General features: G+C 43.0%; 1 protein-coding gene across 1 annotated transcript in view; it reads right to left on the bottom strand.

Moving 5' to 3' along the window:
- Positions 1-21,788, bottom strand: part of LOC144761289 (cysteine-rich venom protein-like) — an 81,304-nt gene that overhangs the window by 29,163 nt on the left and 30,353 nt on the right. Inside the window, exons 6-7 of the mRNA XM_078646740.1 lie at positions 14,291-14,439; positions 3,578-3,672 (exon numbers count right to left, since the gene is read on the bottom strand). Coding sequence (XP_078502866.1) covers positions 3,578-3,672; positions 14,291-14,439 — 244 coding nt within the window. The remainder of the gene's footprint in view (positions 1-3,577; positions 3,673-14,290; positions 14,440-21,788) is intronic.

Raw genomic sequence — 21,788 nt, 5'->3', positions numbered from 1 at the left:
TATTTCCTTGCCTTGGCGAGAAAACACTACTCAACACGGCACTTGGGATATGGTTTTGAATTGGTCCCTTGGATCAGGGGAGTCCAACAAAGATTGGCCATCAGTGAGGGCATGGATCAGTGTCTGGGACCTCGGGAGCCCGACTCCCAACTACAGTACTTTTCCAGCCGTATTCACGGGGGACAGGCAAGGAGTGCAGGACTGTCCATGTTTTGTTAAGGCAGTCGCAGTGGTTTTCCTCCTGATTCACAGCAGCAGTGGCCAAAGGGTAACATTCCTTGTGCTTCTAGCCACACCACTGGTCCCCAGGGCAACGCATCACAAAGAAGCCACACTGGAAGGCGTTGCAACAGGGGTTGAAGTAAGGACGCACAGCTGCTGGAAGTTGCAGCGCAAGTCTAACTAACTGGAGCATTGATTTGGGGCAAAATAAAAACAGCTGCTTCTGCACCCAAGCAGGGTGCATTTCGATAAATACAGTAAGCAAATGGTACAGAACACTACGCTTCTTCTCAGAGCTCGGCCACCAGATCCACAGCAGAGCTGAAGTCTTTGATGATCCTGAGACTTCGATGAACAGGGGCCAGCCAACACGCTTTTGGAGAACACTGGAAGTTTATCACAAGGCAAAGGTAGTAGGCAGCAGGCCAGCACAGCAAGGCAGGAGCAAACTGACAGTCCCCCCTGGTAGCACAGCAGCCCTTCTGGCAATGTTAAGGGGTGAAGCCAGTGACGTCTGGTTACAGGTCCAAAAGTGTCTGATTTGATGTGGTCAGATGCCCAATACGTATACCCAAAAGTGCCTTTGATGTATGGGGTGACTTAAAAAAAACTAAAGTGCTCAGGTCCCCTTTTACCCAGTTATGTCTGCCAGCCTAGCTATGGGTGATACATCAGCCCCTTGTGTGGAGACAGAACACTACCTAATCAAGTGAAATCTTACTTCCTGCCCCTCCTCTTGCCCAGGATGACCCATCAGTATGCAGATGAATGCAGATGCAGTTGTGCTTCCTGTATTGTGACTGTCTAGAGGGAATGCATACATGTGTCTGTCACCCAGACCACACGTGTATTGGAGACAGGCTGTCAGAAACACAGAGCAGTAAGTGTAGACAAATGTCTACTTTCTAAAATCTGAATTTCTAAAATAGTAAAGTGAAATCAACCCTCACCAGTAAGTAGAATTTATCAATGCCATTCCAAACATATGAAATAACAAAAAGCTACTTTGCTCTAATCGGGAATTATTACTGAAAAAGTTATAATGGAATTCCTAATACTAACCTATGAGAGGGGTAGGCCTCACAGTAGTGAAAAATGTAATAGGCTGTCTTTCACTACCAGGCAGCGCAAACCACAACAGTACATATCCTTCAAATTGCTTACATAGCACTCGGCTAGTAATGCTACCTAGGTCCTACCTTTGAGGTGGCTTACATGTAATAAAAGGGGAGTTTCAGGCTTGGAAAGTAGTTGTAAATGCCAAGTCGTAGTGGAAGTATACTGCACAAACAAGCACTGCAGTGGAAGGCCTGAAACAAGTTTGAAAGGCTAATTCTGTGGGTGCAGTGTTGCAGACCACTAGTAGGATTTAACTTACAGGCTCCGGGTATATGGTATACCACTTTACAAGGGACTTACAAGTAAATTACATGTGTCAGTCAGGTATACACCAATAACATGCATGTTTAGAGAAGAAGAACATGCACTTTTGCACTGATTAGCAGTGGTAATATGCTCAGAGTCCTACGGCCAACAAAAAGATACAGCAAAACGTGGAGGTAAAAAGCAAAATGTATAAGTGAAGACCACCCTATGGATGCCAGGTCTAACAGGAATTCAAGAAGACGATCTGGATTGGCATCAGCCGAGGACTGCGGTATGGAAGATATGGTTAAAAACTTCATGGAAGGCTGTCTACACATCCTTCCTGTGTTAATTATGTTAACTTGTGTTGGGATTACAGTAGGTTTCAGTTGTGTACTATGTCATTCAGATCGGAGAATAATGTAATTGGCCAATGATCTGTCCTAGAATTGGTTTAAATGGCTTTGTCTTAGTTGTTGATGGCACAAGTGAAAATATCCAGTGTATACCTTATGTAAGGAGCAGCACTCATTTAAATGAAGCATAGTGTTTCTAGGTTTCCAACCACTTGCGTACCCTATTTGTCACTCTGGATTATCATGACAAGGGTGAAATTGTACACTATTTTTGTTCAGTGGCAGCTGTTGAATGGCAGCCATGTAATCACTTTTCTGAGTATCTACCATTATTTACAACCTTTCTTGGTGCCACGTGATCTTACTGACTGAAAGAAAATGCTTCATATTCATGTTGCAATCTCTAGATTGCACATTATAAGAGAATGAAGTCCCTAATGTCACCAGAGTGAGTGCAATTTTAGTTGTAAAGCAGAGTGTTTTATTAAAAATAAACATTCCAGGGATTTGAGTCTCTTAATTTCATGAAAATCCTAACCTCCAAATCTGAATCCCCAAAGTTTGTAATGACTCCTAGTTTCACAGACCTCCATTTGCTCTCGTTATCCACCCAGATCACCTTTAATGTTTGTCATCCCTAGTCAAGGTCCTAAACTCTTGTGCTATGCCTAATATGACAAGAGATATTACCAAACTGAAAGTTAGAAAGTGAAAGTTGAATAAGGTAAGTGTTCTCTGCCAAAAAATGCGTATTGATAGCCAGCTAGTTTTGTCTATCATTCACTTCCACAATGAACTGAGAACCACCCTGACCAAGCAATGCCTCATTATTGTGTAACTTGCTTGTACATCAGACACCCATTAAGGATGGCGAGCCCATCTCAATCTCCACATCTATTGTATCTTCTGTATCCCTCAAATCCCTTATTAAATCTCCTGTCTGTTCCCACTTGCAATTCTACCTCTTTAAATCAAACTCCATATATCTGTCCTGTGCAATAACTCCTCATCATATCTCCTCATGAAATTAGAACTACTGGTAACCTGTAGTTGGGATCTTGCCATATACGAACCCTATAATCATGCATATGCGGGTATGACTGTAGCATTTGAATTGGTACACCTACCGTACAGTACAGTACAGTACAGTACCCCTCTAACTAGTGGATAGGTTTGAGCTACACAAGAAACACATTCATGCATGTGTGGGTGTGACTGTTGCATTTGACTTGGTACATCTACAATACAACGCTATTCTGTCTTTCAGCTAGGTTTCAGAACTACCAATCACACATAAATACATACAATTAACTTTAAGTTGAGCCCGGTTCTTGAATACACCCATTATTAGAATGCATGATCCCAACCATTAGTATTTATACCATTAACAGGAAACCTTTTTGAGGGTGCCCGTATACATTGCAGATTGAAAACTAGCATAATGTTGATTAACGTAATGCATTTCCATGGCTCCAGATGGTTTAAATGCAGGGTTGCATGAGATTAAACATTATAAGTGTCCACTTGTGTTGTCATTGCATCTTTTTGTATTGCACAGCTTACAACACATAAGTATTGAAAGAACAGTTAAAAAACAATCTGACAAATACATTGTCTTCTCAGGACATACTTACGGTGGGCAGTAGTGGCAGACATAGAAATAAGTTAATGCTTTTTGAGGACATTTGGTAACAGCACACCCCACCTGGTGAGAATTATACCAAACAATCTGCAAGTACAAATAGAACATTAGCACATTATATAGAGTAGAATGAAAGAACCCACACATAGTAACATAAATGTCAACTTAACCCCCCTCCCCCACATACATCACAGAATAATTAAGTTACTCTAGAATGGAATTATGTAAAAGCACAGTGCTAAAACATATTATACAAAAACATGGACCCCAAAACATAGACTGCTATCACATTGATCTTTGAGTAAGTGTCTATGATACATTCAGAGCGCCATGCGCTCATTCTCTTTTCAAATATGTTTTTAATGTGGTGAAGGAAGCAGCGATTGCTGGTGTGCAAAGGTTCGGAAGAGTAAGGCGCTTTCACGAACGCTTGGAAAGTCGTTGTGTTCTGCCTGCTCATATCGCTTGATGAGCGGGGTCTGGGGAAGGCAGTGCTGGGCTCGTGGTTATGATTGCGAATCAACCCTGCTGTGAATATTACTGTTTATTTTAAGGTGACTGTTTATGATACATTCAGAGTGCCATGTGTTGTGTCTCGTGTTCGTGTTGGCTGGAGCTATGCTCGAGTCAGTAACACAGTACAGGTATGCATTTACTTTTGAATATGGCCTTGTGTTCTGGTGCGTTGTGTTGCATTTGGAACACAGAGAAGATTGAGAGCTGTACTGACGGCTGCATCCGTTCCTGCTCTTCCCTGGCTGTATGTGGGTTCAAGTTCTCATTAAAGGAAACTTAAGTACCTTATGTATTGGAGAATCATTCGACTCAACACCGTGCACGTTTTCTCTTTTCAAATATATATATTTTTTTTATTTCAACAATTGTTATTAGAAAATAATTTGTTTTGTTATACAATACAGAGAAAGAGAAGGCAATGTAGGACATTGTTATTGTGCTGTTACAAAAAAACGAAAGTAACTATTCGTGGCCCGTGGCTTTACTAGAGTGGAGACACATTGCATTACCTTTGAGCGAGGAAAAAGAAAAAGGTAGAGAAAGAAAGGATGAGAGATAGGAAAGTGGTATTTAGTTAATAAAATGAGGAGGAGGAATCAGTGATTGCTGGTGTGAAAAGGTTTGAAAGAGTACAGCGCTCTCACTAATAGGCGGAAAGCCATTGTGTTGTGCCTGCTCCTATCGCTCTATGAGTGGGGTCTTGTTACACTGTGCAGTAGAAATAGAAGCATCCCCTCTGCTGAGCCTATTTTTTAAGTATTTCACTCGATAATGAACTTTAGTGTACACATCCTTCAAGAAACCCAAAAGACGCGATGTGCTAACAGTGTCATGTACTTTTTCTGCTCCTGTATTGAGTTGCTGAGTGAGATCGCATTGGTACATCTGGTCAGCCTCTAGCCTGGCTTTGGGGGGCCACTGCTAAAGGCCATTAATTCTACTGCCTTTATTTACTTTCAGCGCACTGAAGTTTAGTTGGCTCAGATCATGCTTGCAGACCGGTGAAGGGTACCCTGACCCTGGCAGTATTTGTTAACAGGAAGCTATCCTGAAGCAGTCATAAGACAAATAATGTATGTTAATGCAAGCCACAAAAATGCCCCAAAAACCTAATTTGAAAGGACGTTGGGGCATATTAACAAGGCAGGCAATTTGAAATTATCGCCGTTTTTGCGGCCGTTTTCGGCCGAAAAGCGGCGATAATTTCTTCGCCCTATCAGCAAATACACGCTATCGCGTATTTTGCTGATTTTGCGTCCTTGTCAATAACGCCCAGCTTTGCATCTCTAATGAGATGCAAAGTGGGCGTTCCAGGGCAAAATAATAGGAGAAATGTCGCTAAGCGACATTTCTCCTATTAACAAGCTGCTCCCTAATAAGCAGAGCGTTAGGAAAAGTAGCGCTGACCACAGTTAACGCTACTTTCCTAACGCCTGCTTGTGACCTGTTCTTAGCCATGTAATCCAATGGGAGGTGGATTACATGGCTAAGATTGTCCTGCCCTATCAGCAAGGTTATCGCCAATTTCAATGGAATATCCCTGGAAAACCAGCGATATTCCATTGAAAACAGCGATAATCCCCGCTATCGCTGGGATTTTTATCCCCATGGCGTTAAGCGTTGTTAATGCAACGCTACCATGGAGATTATCGCCAGCGATAGCGGGCGATAGATTTCCTCACGCTAGCAGGGGTCAGCGATAATTATCGCTGCCGCTTGCTAATATGCCCCGTTATGTTTAAAATACAGGACATGCATGGTACTGAAATTCTCCAGCTCTGACGAGCCTAGCCCTAGTACTCACTGGCCCAACTGCACACAGCGGTGGTCTGTGACCTATGGCACATCCTCCATCTAGTCCCTGTGCTCTCTGCACCAGCAGCACAAGGGTATGTGCCATTGATTTTGAGTGAAGGGCCTGATATTACTTTACAACGTCAGCCAGGGCAAAGATATGAGTTTGCTGTTTCACCAAAGATATGTGTTTTTTTACAGGCGTAATTCAGACAACTTTTAGTTCGAGTCAGTGCAAGTGCGCTGTTCTGGCGAGCTGCTGTAGTGTTGTATGGAAGGGAAGCACTGCACACTCTCTGCCCATATTTTTCATTGGCTTGTGCCTTTTTCCTTCCTTCGTAAATGCCGGCTTCTAATTCCTTAATAGGCTTGTTAGTCTCTCCTTAGTACCGCCTTGGCTTCATTTGTAACCTCCCATGGCTACTGGCTCCTTTACTTCGGCTTAAGAACTTTTATAGGGATAGAGGGTATAGATGTTACCAACGCTGATCATAGGTCATGCAGAATTTTCTGGTTTTGCTCATAAAGCACCTCTGGTCACCATTTTGTGCCACATACTTTCTCTAAACTTTCAATGGTGTGCAAGTCTAACTCTCAAGAAGCGAGTGTGTGGGAAGTTTTGAATCCCAGTTAGATCACTTTTAAGGCATCCTCGATATCGGAATAAACATTCAATGCAATACGCTGCATTGGTTGTTCTGCACAGCTCGAAGTTAAGGATTGATGGAGCAAGGATTCGCACGCAGAGCGACTTGCTTGTACTCAGCCCTCTCTATTAACTCATAACATAATAATAAACATGTTTCATGTACTAATATTTTCACCACACAAAGACACTAGTATCTATGGGAAGCTTTTCAATCTGCTTTTACTAACGTTAACCCGCTTGCATTACAATGCCCGCTGCTACGTGGGATTTCTTACTGCGCATGCGTCTGTCACATTCATGTGACATGACGTATTCTCTGCTTTGGAGGGAATCTTTTGCTTCTGCGCACTAGAACTGAGATGGCTGCTCTGTATTACAGCATGCATGAAGCTTGCAATGCTGCTTTTGCTAAGCTGTTCGTTCTGCTTAACCTATAATGCTATAGTTAAAATAAAGTAATGGGAATAGAGTAGAGATAAGTAGTATACAGTGCATTCATTTATCCCGTGTTCTAAAACTGTTTCTTTTCTATTTTTATGTAACGACAATCTTGGGCCTGGGAGGTGCTATTACTTCATCTTGAAAACCCACATCTCGCATGTACAATTTCAGAAGGAACTGAAGTCATTTAACCTTGAAGCAATGCCAAGCTACAGCACACTGGAAGATGTGCCTGGGAAGATGACCCGCTAACCTTAGGCGGAAGAGAACATTGTTAACAATGTATTTCTATAAGAATATCCATTGTTGGGTGGAATAAAGATACATGGGAAAATTAAATTTGATGGGCGGGAACGTTATTAGAATATTCAGAAGCAAAATTTTCATTTTGGTATGGTGTGATGATCTCTCCCCGTCTTTTGTCCAAACAAATTTGGGTATCTGTACACTTGCAACATTTGGGGGGTGGTACACTGACCTGAAAATAGTATAACTAGGGTAGGCTTAGTTATTTTGTCTGACTTGTCAGAATAGCTGACCTGTCACTGACCCAATGCACTCAATAGGTGACCAAGAGCAGAGGTGCTGCGGAGCAGTCTGACAGAAGATTCGATAACCCAATCGGGGTTCGGGAGTAAGGGTATTGGCGGAGCACTCTGTCCGAGAATTCCATGACCCAATCGGGGTTCTGGCTGTTAGCTGCAAAGAGGGTTGTAGCGCTAGCGTAGCAACTTTAACTTTGGGTGCCGGTCTTAGCCTGTGGAGGTCCTGTCCTGATCCAAATCTAGTTGCACCTGTCCTGATTTCTGGTCTGCACCTGTCGTCTATGCTAGCACTTACACTTTGGGGCTCAATCCTTTGACTAATCCGTGGCCAGGGTTAGTTCTTCAGACCATTCTAGGTAAATATTCTATGTGGGTATGTCATTGTAAGGTTTCCTTCTCTTCCCCACCCTTTAATGTCAAATGGGTAAAGACTGCCTTATAAAATCTTTGCATATCTTCATTTTAATCATTATCTTCCTGATTGAAAATGTTCTATTGCTAAATGTTTGGATTAAGACATTCAAAAAATTTTAGATAAAGAATGTAAACATTTTTCTGAGTTTGTGGTTATTATATGAGTGCAAATGTTATTTTCTACCTATTATTCTAACTCCTTTTGATCCCTTAGGACTTTAGGTATTGTTGACAAGGATTGGTAAATCAATGGTATAGGTCCTAAATGAAAATCATAAATCACTGATTAGAGTAAAAGGGCACAGGTTACCTGATTAAACTCACTACAAGTTTATGTTGTTTTATAGGCCCAGGTGAGTATGGTAATCAGAGTCCGGTGACCTGTGCGCTCTATCAGGATTGTGCCTTCTCTGTGGTGGTCAGCACATATACAGCATTTACAGGGCCACAGGTGGTAAATTCCATTTTGCTCGCGGAATTTGCGGAATTTGGGTTATTTCCCGTTCCCCGGAGAATGCGAAAGTGCTGAAAATTCTGCGATCTACTGCTTTGTGGAATTTTTTTGCTTGTTTGCGCTTTGAAAATGCGTGTTCAGGGGATATTTCTCCCCGAGCACGCAAACAGTGTTTGCGAACAGGAAAAAAGCATCGCGAACGGGTGGAACGTGCAATTCCACATGTTTGCGGAACTTTTGCGTACTCGCGGAGAGTTTTTTACCGTTTCGCGGAGCTTTGCGTAGCGCAACTTCTCAAATTTCGCCCACCGCTAGCACTTACACCTCGCTTTACAAAGGTCATATAGATGGCGATGGGTTGTTATTGGCCATGTCTAAGGTATAGGCACTTTTTATTTATTTATTCCTGCCATTTCGTGCATGCTGAAACTGTCTGACACAAACACCGCATGTCATCTTTAACAATCGTGTTTTCTGTATGTTCATCCGATGACGGCAATTGCTATCTGGAGGTCAGTGGCAAGTGTGTACGTATCCTATGTGGGGCTCAATGGCTCAGCTGAGGGGCTTCCTCGCTCTGCCCACAGACCAACTTTGATGTTTTTGAGGGGCAGTGGTGGGATGAAATAACTAAACTTTTATTTTGCGCAAAGAATCTGGCCTCTATGCCCACCTTTCTGCTGCGCTTTCTCCAAGTGCCGGCAGAATATATGCCAGATTCCTGGCTTGGGAGTTGCACATGAATTGTTTTCATGTATTTTTAGCTCTGGCTTTATTATGCGAGAGACAATGCATTTTGTTTTCAAGGTTTTACTTACAGAGGTGCCAGTTACATCACAGTTATTCCATCCGTTACTGGCACTTCTCGGCTCTGCGAGCCATGCTATGCATGGCTAAACACTTAATAAGGTCCCAAAGGCTCTTAGGAATTCTGCTATGTTACAGGAGGTATCAGCAGGGCTTCTTGGCCCCCAAGGTCCCTCAGGAGTAAAGTGTACCTTAGTCCCCAACAAGTAGTGCACCAGGGCGTGTATTTGCAGAGTGGTGGAGAAAGGGGGCGTTACCTCGGATGACCTCTCAGCAATCCTGCTGTGTAGGACTTACTGGAGTTAACAGGAGGGGTTGTTGGCCCCCAAGGACCATCAGCAGCCATGGGGACTTAATTCCGAACCAGCAGTGCACCAGGAGGTGTATTTTCAGAGTGGTGGAGAAAGGGGCGGGTCCTCCAACAGGCTCCCAGCAATCCCACTGTGGGAGACTTACAGAAGGTAGCAGGAATGGTTGTTGGCCCCACAAGGGCCCTCAGAGTCTAAGGGAACTTCATCCACCAAACAGTAGTGTACCAGAAGGCGCATTTGCATAGTGGTGGAGAAAGGGGGCTGGCTGTGGATCAAATCTCAGCCATCTTGCTGTGTGAGATTAACTAGAGTTAACAGGAAGGGTTGTTAGCCCCCAAGGACAATTACCAGCTAAGGAGACTTCATCCCCTAACAAGTTGTGCACCAGAAGGCCCCTTTGCAGAGTGAATGAGAAAAAGGGCTGGTCCTTCTGTAACTTCCCCCGGGGGCCAGCCTGTTTTTTTTACAGCCAGGAGACAGCCAGCCATTGTTCTACTGGACCGTGGGAGAGCCTGAAGGGCCCCGCGGTTCCTCACGGCTCCCTGCCTCTTGCTGGAGCCAGCATTGCTTTCAGACATAGGGAGCTGCTAAACATGCAGCTCCCTGTGTCTGAAAGCAATTTGTCGGCTTACCTGCTTGCTTGGCAGGTACACAGATGAATGGTTTGCTACCAGCAAGCTAAAGCTTTTCTCTGCTCTCTGTTGCTGGAAGTGGAGTGTTTGTTGTGGTTTGGCCGGAGTGGTTAAAGCTCCCACCAAACCACAGCAAACAGCTATGTTCCGGATGTGGGCGCCCTGGGACATAGCAGGAGCCAGCCCTGGGGTATGGCAGTCCCCAGGGCCATTAATGGTTCCAGGAGGGGGGCCGAGATCCCCCCTCCTTTAATTACATAGGACCTACCTTGGAGAGGTGGCAGTGCAAGGGGCCGAGAACAGCCCAGGAGGGGGGCTGCATGCTCCCTCTTATTTTAAAACGAAATTATGCCCAGATGATTTGGTGGTCCCCGGGACCCAGGCAGGTCCATAAGGCCCCCATAACAAATTAATTAGCCTTGGGAGGCCCCTATTTCTTTTCTATTAGCCCTGGGAAGGTGGCAGTCCCCAGGGCATGGGGATCTGGGAGACCCTCTTGTATCTTAAATACATTTAAAGCCGCATGCCCCAAATATTTTTTTGATTAGGAAAATTCTTCTGTACCAATTACCTCTTGGTAGAGGTGGTACATTAAACACAAATTTTCTTTAAACCTGCATTTCGGGTCATTGACGACCCCTCCTCAGGGATCTCATCATAACAGTCGAGCCGACATGAGCAGAGTTCTCACTCCGGAAAAGAAAGAGTATGAACCTTGGATGACTGGGTATTAATTGAAAATAGCGTCCATAAACTTTTTGAATTCAGCAAAGAAAGTAGAGAAGTTTTCAATATAATTGCTCCCATCAGCCAGGCAGTGTTTTTCCAAATCTGGCATTCCTGCAGTCATCATTCGTTCGGCGCCTTCAGACACAGCACGACGACAGGGATGCACACACATAAAACCAAGAGGAATTGAGTTTAATCTTTTGAATATTGAGTGCATTGGTGTAGCATCGTAAAATAAACCTTTTGCCATGCCCAAACCTTCTCTTTTTGTACATCTAAGTCACCCTTACAGTAGGCCCTGGACAACCCAGAGGGCAGGGTGCAATACATTTAAATGGTAGGACATGCACTTTTATGTTTTATGTGTTCTGGTGGTGAAAAACTCTCAAATTTGTTTTTCACTACTGCAAGGCTTATCCTCCCACCTCATAGGATAGGATAACATTGAGATAACCTTACTACATTTTATAAGTGTAATTTCCAGTTGATATGAGATAAACCCTTCAGGTCTGGTGCCTCTGGAATCACAATTTCAAATCCAAAATTATGGTGAAGTCGGGTTTTAAATCGCTGTTCTGAAAATGGCACTTTTAGAAAGTGGCCCATCTCTGATCACATGGATGGGTGTAGCTGGCAGTTGGGCTTTGTGTATTCCTTCTAGAGGGCCACACAGAATAGGACCTTAGCTGGGTCTCAATGCACCATCTCTTACAGTATGGGAAGGAGGAGCTGGGCACAGCCTCACTTACACTTGTATAGGCTGTGTCCTGTCCACACACAAAGGGCTGCATACCACCCTGTAGTGAGTCTGGAGCCAGGGTAGAAAGCGAGGACATCTGTGCACTACAAAGGTATGTCTTTGAAGTCCCCCTACTTCAAAGGCAACACTGGATATAAGTATTGGTCCTCAGACACCACCAAAACAGTACAGTTTGGGACCTATGAATACTCTGTCAGGAAGAAGGACTGATGTGCTGCTGAAAGACTGCCACTCTGCCGGACTGCTGGTTTGCTGGACTCCTGCTTTGCTGTTTTGACTTGCTGGCTTGCTGACCCCAGCCTGGGTGAGAAGGACTGGACCTGCGTCACTTGACCCAAGAATCCAGAGGGACTAGCTGGCTGGCCTCCTGGTTGAAAGCCTGTTATGTCCCTCAGGCTTTAGATCAGGCCGCCAGCCATCTAGCCCTTGGTGTCACTCTGGGTGCTGGGGTCAAGTGATGCAGGTCAAGCCTTCTCACCCAGGCAGGGGGCAGAACGTCATTATAGTAAAGCAGGAGCCCAGCAAATCGGAAGTCTGGCAGAGCAGCAGTCCTTCAGCAGCAGAGAAGTTCTGGACCCTGCCATCTGCGAGTCTACCCTGTCAGGGGTGCCACCCCATTCCTGGACCCTGGAGCCTAAGGTGCATGCCATTGGAACCAAGGCAACTTCTCTGCTGAATGACGCAACCCCTAAGCAGAACCTATGCATCTCCTCGGCTGAGAGGCGCATCCCTGAGCAGACGCGACGCATCATTGTGGCTGTATGGATTGGACCCGTTCCAAAACACTTGCATCGCCGCCACCTCCCACTTCTTAGGACCGATGCATCGCCTTAAAAAATGCCATTACGTAACACTTTCCCCCTGCCCAAGCTCCTCACATCCCTCATCATTGCAGCCTCAACGCCAATGCCACATTCTGCATCAAACCATCACCCCTCATTGGAACCGAGACATCACCTGTGCTGCACCCGCATTATCGACACAGAACTTCACATCGCAAGCCCTGTTGACAGTATCCTCGACGATGCAACAGGGGATCACTGAAAGAATATCGACGGACAGAATATCGACCATCAAAAATATCGTTGAGAAAATATCGACAGTCAAAATATCGAGTTTCTATCTACAAACAGGTAAGTACAAAAATATCGAGTTAAAAATATCGTTTACAAAAATATAGTTCTAAAAAATATCGTATTTACTAAAAACAGTGTTAAATTAAATTAATATTAATAATTAATTACTAAAATATACTTAAAATTACTTAAATTAACTTATAATAATTAAATAATTAATGAAAGTTAAATAAATATTTTTTTATTTCATATTTATTAAACATATATATATAGTAATAAAATATAATAAAATAATACCCAAAAACTGAAAACTGACCCTGAACCCTAAAAATACCCCTTTACCCAAAAACTGAAAACTGACCCTGAACCCTAAAAATACCCCTTTACCCAAAAACTGAAAACTGACCCTGAACCCTAAAAATACCCCTTTACCCAAAAACTGAAAACTGACCCTGAACCCTAAAAATACCCCTTTGCCCAAAAACTGAAAACTGACCCTGAACCCTAAAAATACCCCTTTGCCCAAAAACTGAAAACTGACCCTGAACCCTAAAAATACCCCTATGCCCAAAAACCCAAAACTGACCCTGAACCCTAAAAATACCCCTTTACCCAAAAACCCCAAACTGACCCTGAACCCTAAAAATAAAAACGATATTACTTCACTTACCTTAAAAACGATATTACTTCACTTACCTTAAAAACGATATTTTGGCTGTCTATATTCTGTCCTGTCGATATTTTCTCCAAACGATATTTTGGAGTCGATATTATGTCCAAACGATATTTTGGAGTCGATATTATGTCTGTGCACCGCAACAGGACCTCACACAGCAGCCATGCTGCATCTTGGAACTGACGCACAGCCTCTGCTGCATATCACATCTTCGACAATAAGCATGCAACGCTCCGCATCCAGGATGTAAGGTACTTTGTTCAGCAGACCTAACTGGGTCCCTGTAGCCGGCCCACGCTCCATCATGGTCAGTCTGAACTTGTGACTTTGTCCTGGTCTGGCAGAACCAACTATCCCTCAGTACTGCTATGTGCACTTCAACACTATTTTTCACTATAAACTTTAAAATTCAATAACTCTGTTTGTACTGATTGTATTTTTGTCATTTTGGAATTGTTTATACATCAAAATATACTCTGCTTTTCTAAATCGGGTGTGGGATCTTCTTGTGTGTTGTTGCACAGATACTCTACTAATTGCCTGTACGTTTAGCCTTAGAGCTCTGTGCCAAGCTATCAGAGGGTGAGTACAGGTTCATTTAGGATTTGCCTACCTCATATCCTGGAGTGTGGTTGCTGCTTGACCAGGGCTCATACGTCAGTCAACCAACAGGTCAATTTTTAACAGTGATGTGTCATCCCATTTCATCTTATGTTGTATTTGGAAACATTCTAATTAATTCAGAAAGGAAGTATTGTTTTTTAAAGTATCTCGCAACATTGAACCAACTTATTGCAACATAGACAAAACAAAGTGCTAACATTTAGTTCAAAAGAAAGATAACTCACACAGTTCCTAAAAATGAAGATGATTGAAGACTGTATTGAAATTGAAGACCTACCTGTGTATAATGTCTTATCTCTTTGCCGTTTATCGAAGGGTTTTCAGAGCCGTACGCATAATCAACCTTCTCACTGTCAAAAGATGCAATCACATCCCTCCAGTCCGCAAGAAATGAGGACATAAAAAGGTTTTCGCCACATGTGAAACCTAAAAAAAAGGAAAAAATACATTTAAATGAGTGCACTTCAGAAAATCAATCAAGGATAGCAAAAAGAAAAATTAATAGTAAAATTAGTGTAGGGCATTTCAGAGTCTATTTTGTCCTATCATGATCTACACTTTCTTTTCTACAGCTAAAAAACATAATAGCCATAGTTTGGACAATGAGGCTGATTAAAATACACAAAACACAGCAGGCCTGAGTGTTGAAAATAGTAACACCTATCATCACACAATTTAGGACTGCCTAAATTATTAACTTCAGGAGAATGAAATGCTTATTTGACCCGGTCAGGCACACAAAATAGCTACAAATGCAAATTTCAGGAAGTCGTTTTGGCAGCAGCTAGCGCACCTCACTTTGGTTTGGATCAAATTACACTTTGGTCCAGATCCACTAAGGTTGTGTGCATCGCAAGGCAAGGCAAAACAACATATTGGTATTAAATGTTCACAGCAATAGGTATTTGGTGCTTTGTCCAGCTCTGCATCATGTTGTATCAAGGGAGTAGGAGTTACTGGGGCATTACTCGAGAGGAACTGAGCAAATAAACTGTTTTTTGATGCAATGCCCTATCTACTGAGACAACCAGATCTGGCTTTGCATAAAAACGGAAGCCTTCTTGAAGCAGGCATTAACAAGAAGAAGTATTTTAATTTCTCAAAAACATCCACTCATTCCATGTGTGCTGCAGTTTACCAACACATCCAAAGCATGGGATCCTTCTGAAATGTTTCTAGGCCAGGCTTTCCCAACAAGTAGTTTGTGAGCTACTGGTAGCTCTCCTGCTACCTGTAAGTAGCTCTACTGCATGCAGCCCAGTCAACTAACATAGAAGCTTCTGTTTATTTGAGTTGATATATGTATACCTAAATTAAAAAGTGTTTCTTCAAGAGACAAATGTGTGTGTTTTCAGACTTCATAAGCTGATGTTTGGAGAAAATTGATTGACTTTTCAATTGAATTTCCATTCCAACCAGTGAGTAGGGTACAAATGAACATATGTTATTTCAGCATCAAGATACATTTTAGAATAAACGTGAACTTCACAAATACAGGTTATGTTATGTCATGTTATGTTATGTTACATATAAAGCTGCAATTTGAGTGATAAATTATGCAGGTTTGGGGAGACTTATTATTTCCTTGTTATCCTGTAGCTATGGCTATTGTGCCTGAACCCTGTAAGAATTCCAAATTGAAAACGCCTTTTTTACAGTACCACTGGTTATGTAGCCTGGTGTACCGAGGTGAATACTCCCGATAATCTTGCATTGAATGAGTACTTATATAACTTCTCTGATGTGGTCAATATTACAACACTAATGATATCAGCAGCTCTATATGATGTTCATTTAATATGAGTAGCTCTTATTACAGAAAAGGTTGATGATCCCTGGTGTAGGTGTAGTAAGTTGTACTGGAATACTATGCTACCAGTACACATCATATCCCAAAATTGTGTGAGGCTATGGATCACGCAATGCTACTCTGACATAGTTGTCTATCAAAGTGCGTTCAGTAGGGTAGGAATATGGGGCCCAGCGCAAGCTGTGTTTGGTGGTTGGGGCTGGTTACCTCTGTTGTCCTGGCGTCATTGCTGACTGTCAAGCAAGTGAAGGTGAGCAGTCCAAGGTGCCTCAGAGAGGTAGTGTGTGGGATTGAGACTCAGGAGCAGATTCATCAACACTTTGTACCAGTGCAAAATCAGGCAATGTGATACAAACTAGTGGAAAGTGTTGATAAACTATGGAAAGTATCTCGAAAATAAGGCAAAATATTGCAAATAGACCTTAGTGCTGCGTTGTGTTACTTTGCATCAGGGTGGTGTTGCATGAGTGGTGCATGTGTGTCTTTTTTAATCAAAGCTACATCTACTAACAATGGTAGACATGGCTTTGTATGGAAAGATTATCCCCCCATGGCAGGCACTATCAAGGAGAAACATTTTTATTTCTCCTAACCTTTCCCAATTTGCATATATGCTGCACTATGCAACACCATACAGTGTAGAAAAAGGGTTCCCTTCCAGTGCAAAACCTTTGCTAGACATCATGCACACACTTTTGCAAATGTGTGTGCATGGCTCTAGGCAGCCAGAATGAACCCCAACTCTGGGGAAGAGAGCAGCAGCACAATATTTTAGTAGAACTTGTGCTGCCCTCTTGTTAGACCAGTTGCCTCAAATTAATCTTCCCCCAAAACCTTTGCCCTTTTCCCTCCATTTTTGCTGAAATTTGTTTCTGTTGGCCATAGGACTCTGTGCACTTTACTATTCCTAACCAGTGCTAAAGTCCTTTTGCTCACTCTCTAAACATGGTCTTATACCTAATTGGAATATTTGATTTACTTATAAGTCCCTTGTAGATTCACATACCGTATACCCAGGGTCTGTAAATGAAATGCTATTAGCGGGCCTGCAGCACTTATTGTGCACCCAACTGAAGTGGCCCTTAAAATGTCCCAGGCCTCCTCTCAGTGCAGTCTAAATATAGTTTTAAACTGCCAAATCGACTTCCGAAAATAACCCTCTTGACAAACCTTAAACTCTCCTTTTTTTGCATATGTCACCCGTAAAGTAGGCCAGAGGCAGCCCTTGGGCAGGGTGCACTGTTATTAAAAGTTTGGACATCTACTTTTTAGTTTTAAATGTCCTGGTAGTGAAAAACTGCTAAATTCATTTTCCACTACATTGAGTCCAACCTCTCCCCTAGGATAACATTGGACTACCTCATTATATTTAATAAGTTCTAACTTTTGATTGAAGGCATATCAGAATTTGGTGTTTTATATCTATGAAATTGTAATTAAAAATCCTCTTTAATGGTAAAGCTGGAGATTAGATCAAAATTTTGAAAATGCCACTTTGAAAAAGTTGCCATTTTCCCGCCCTTTGCTATTTGGTGCCTGCGGCCTGACCTAGGTCACACGGCTGGGCGTAGTTGGCAGATTTTTCAGACTTTTTTAATTCCTCCCAGGCAGTCACACGATAGAGGCATTAGGTATGCCAGAATGGGCAATCTGCTGGCAGCATGGGGGCATTTCTGGGAACAGCCCCACTTGCAATTGAATAGGCTGCGCTCTGTGTTCATACAAAGAGCTTGGCACCACTGCATTTTCCCTGGAAATTCCAAGCACTCCAAAGGAAAACATCTAGGCATTTATCCTACTTCAAAAAGGGCACAAGATATAAAAATAGGTACCTCAGATCCATTAATCAGTTCACTGCGGAATTACTCTCAGAGGATGGACTGCTGTGTACTCCACAAAACTGCTTGTTGTAGCTTGAAGAACTGCTATGCTGCCTGGAGCGTGCTTGAACCCTCAGAGAACAGACCTTCTGCTCGAGCCCTACATCATCACTTGAACCCAGGACTACCAGGGGCAGTTCAGGGGCTTGTTTGCTGGCCTTCTTTTCAGAGCCACATGGACATTACAGGCTCTGACCATCTCTTACCTGCACCTGGACCCATGCCTGAGTAAGTCCTGAACCCCCAAGTAGTACCCCTCCAGTCCTGGACCCTTGGTTGTTGTGTTAAATATGCCCAGATAGCCAAAATCCAACACGTGAAATTTTAACTAAAAACTGCTCTGAGAACTGAGGAAAGATCTGGACCAATCCGCTCCTCGATCTGCTCGAGGGTCATCTCTGCGCAGCCTGACCTCAGTTTAGCTCCCACTACGTTCTTCTATGTAGCAGAAAATCCTATTAAGATGTCACTTGGCAAAGGGATATCCACCATCCTGAATTGTTGTTGGCCACATCCTCCAGCGTCATCCCACTGAAGATGTTTGACTTCCAAAAGAGTGACCAAATCAGAACGTTGAAATCTTCACTGCAAATTTGTCCAGTGGCTCTCCGACAATAACTCTCCTTCTTCAGACCCCGCTGAAGCCTTGCCCTCCTAAACTCTTCCTTCTCAGAACATTTTTTTCAAACCCTCATTTAACTCTGAAGGTAAACACCAACTGGACTTAATCCACTTTTTGTATATGACCCGCCCTCCCTCATGGTCAGCCATATTTTATTATTTCACCCGGTCTCGTGCGCCCGGATATTTGTGGTTGGAATTTTGAGCTTTAAAGCACTAACAGCCTGATTCATCAACGGGCCGTTTTGCGAGCCCCTAATAGCGATTCATAGCGAATCGCTATAAAGGACTTGCAAAACGGTATTCATGTAGGAATTGCTAAATAAATAGCGATTCCTACACATTCCTTATTTGCGAGTAGCAAATTGCTAATCGCAAATAAGGAATAACTCCCCATTCATTCCTATGGGCCAAAAGGCCACAACAGCTCTGTGACAGTATTTCCTGCTTTTTCTCAGAAAAAATCGATGCCATCTATAATAAAATTGAGGCACTTAGCTCTGTCATAAGTAGCCAGGATAACCACACTGTGACCCAGATAGCACCTACCAACATTTCCTCTTTTGACGATTTCCCTGAAATATTGTTAATCGAGGTCCAAAAATTGTTCACTGATATTAAAAGTGGAAGCCCGGCGGACTTGCTTCCAGCCAGACTTATGGGTCCATTGGGAAGTACACTAGGCCCTGACGTTCAGAGACTGGTGAATCTCTCATTGACATCTGGAGTTGTTCCACTATGTTGGAAAAAAGCCCTAGTTAGACCCATTAGGAAGAATACATCTATTCCTTGGACCAACATGTCTAACCTGAGGCCTATCTCCCTCCTGCCATTTTTAGGGAAGATTATTGAAAAGCACACCAATAAACACCTTTCCACCTACCTAGAACAATCTGGTAGTCTCGATCCATCACAGTCAGGTTTCAGGCCAAAATTTAGCACTGAAACGGCCTTGCTGTCGATAACGGACGATCTGCGGCTGTACCAGGACAGGGGTTACTCCGTTGTCCTGGTGCTCCTAGATTTATCGGCAGCGTTCGATACGATCTCTCATGCCATCCTGATCGAACGCCTGTCTGTGAGTGGTATCGGCGGTAGAGCCCTGGACTGGATCAAGAGCTTCCTCTCCCACCGTACCCAATCTGTCACCATGGGTGAATTTAGGTCGGAAGAAGTTAGCATTAACAAGGGAGTCCCGCAGGGCTCCTGCCTGAGCCCAACTTTATTTAACACCTATGTGGCTCCCTTGGCAGATGTTACTAGAGCTTTTGGTTTCCATCCAGTGTCCTACGCGGACGATATGCAGCTGCTCTTCCCCTTTAAACATCCTACCCCAGAAACTATTCAATCATTTTCGGATGGGATGAAGGCAGTTGCAAGGTGGATGTCATCCAACTTTCTCCTGTGTAACGTTGGAAAGACAGAGGTGATGCTTTTCGGGGAAGCCAGGGTTCAATGGTCCCCCGACTGGTGGCCTCCTGATCTGGACCCAGTTCCTGAGCCAAAAACAGTAATCAAGAACTTAGGAGTCAGATTGGAGCCGGAGCAGTCCATGAAGCAAAATGTTAATACTACTGTGGGATCTTGCTTTCATGTGATTGGTCTCCTTCATAAAATCTTTCCTTTTCTCCCTGACTCTTATAGAAAGACCTTAGTTCAGGCGCTGATCATAAGCCGCCTTGATTACTGTAACGGTCTCTTGGCAGGTGCAAATGAGGAGGTTTTGGATCGCCTACAGGTGGTGCAAAATACAGCAGCTAGGTTGGTGCTAAATGCACCCCCCAGATCCCCTTCAAAACCATTACTTCATAAACTTCACTGGCTACCAATACGCTTGCGAGTGAAGTTTAAGACCTGCTGTATTATTCACAAGGGCCTAAATCAATTGGGACCAGAATATCTGGCCAGGAAATTTGTCCCTTATGTCCCTACCCGTGCTCTTAGATCCAGTGACCAGTTGCTACTAAGTGTCCCAAAGATAACTAAATCAAGGCTAGGTGGCAGGGCTCTGTCCGTAGTTGGCCCCAGTCTTTGGAACTCACTCCCGCTCCCACTGAGACAATGCCATAATCATCTTCAATTTAGGAAATACTTAAAAACCTTCCTTTTTAATTTATTTTAAATACTATCTGCTGGATCATAGGAGCCTATACTGTATTTAATTTCATTGTTTTTGTTGTCAGTTTCTACTGGTTGTCATCAGCGCGGAGATACACCTACGGGAGTTTATTCACAGCGCTTTACAAACATGCAAATAAAAAATAGCGATTTAAAGGGTGCCAGGGGTGTCCAAAGGACACCCTGTAGCACCCCTTAAATGCAAATTGAAACTGGTGTTGCGCACACACATGTCCAAAGGACATGTGTGTGTGCAACATGCAACTTAGAAAAATGCTTTTAAAAGCATTTTTCTAAGTTTTTGTTATTTATCGAGAGGTCTGACCTCTCGGTAAATAGCGGCCCGAAATTGCGAATTAGCAATTTAAAAATGGTTGATGAATTGCATTTAAGGGATCTCAAATAGAGATTCCTTAAATGTAATTCCTCGCAATTTAGCGAAATCGCTATTACCGATTTTTGCATTTGGGATGATGAATCCCAAATGCAAAAATAGCGCTCGCAAAGGGCCAGATTCTCAGAATCTGGCCCTTTGCGAGCCGATTTCGGCTTGATGAATCAGGCTGTAGATTTTTACAAAAACTTTCAAAGTTTATGACTCCGGTTCTTCCGATTGGATTTTTATGTCTCTGGTTACAAATAATTTATAAAGATTTGCTCTATTTTTCTGAATTGGTGCATGGTTTTTCTTGTGTTGTGTTTTGACTTTTTACTGTTTGTGTGTCACATAATAACTTTACACATAGTCTCTAAATTAAGCCTGATTGCTTTTTTTGTGCAAAGGATTAAGCACAGCTTAATTTAGTGACTTTTGCAGTTCTCTACTGGGATTATGGCTGCTTCTTGAGCAGGGGGTGCCTCCCATTCAACAAACAACACAATTTCCCATAACTCTCCTTCCCTCCTAGTGCGTAGGAGCACCTTTGGGACCATATTACGAGTACAACGGTCCATAGTCTGACAATTTGAATTTTCTGAAATATTTTAGGGAAATGGCAATGCTAAACTTCAACTTACATTTTTCGATTTCTGTTTCATATTATATTTGACTTGTAACAAATAGCACCCATTGTATCCTTAGAGGAGAATTGTCTCAATAGTCTTCATGTATGGAGAGGATGAAAAGCTAATGCTTTGCAAATGTACCATGATACCTAATAAAAGCGTGGAAACTAGGCCCCACTGCCTCTTAGCACTGTAGTAAAGTACACCATAAGTCAAATGCAGTGAGTCTCTCATAAATGTAGACCATGGTGCCATTTTCAATCTTCTGAACAAATAGCGAATCCTGCGTCTTCAAAAAATACTTCCTAAGGCTGAGTCATAAAATTAAGTTCTGCCAGGGC

The sequence above is a fragment of the Lissotriton helveticus genome, chromosome 6, assembly GCF_964261635.1.
Source record: "Lissotriton helveticus chromosome 6, aLisHel1.1, whole genome shotgun sequence".
Taxonomy (NCBI): Eukaryota; Metazoa; Chordata; class Amphibia; order Caudata; family Salamandridae; genus Lissotriton; species Lissotriton helveticus.
Note: the sequence above shows the minus strand (reverse complement) of the source record. Positions and strands in the feature narration are given on the sequence as shown.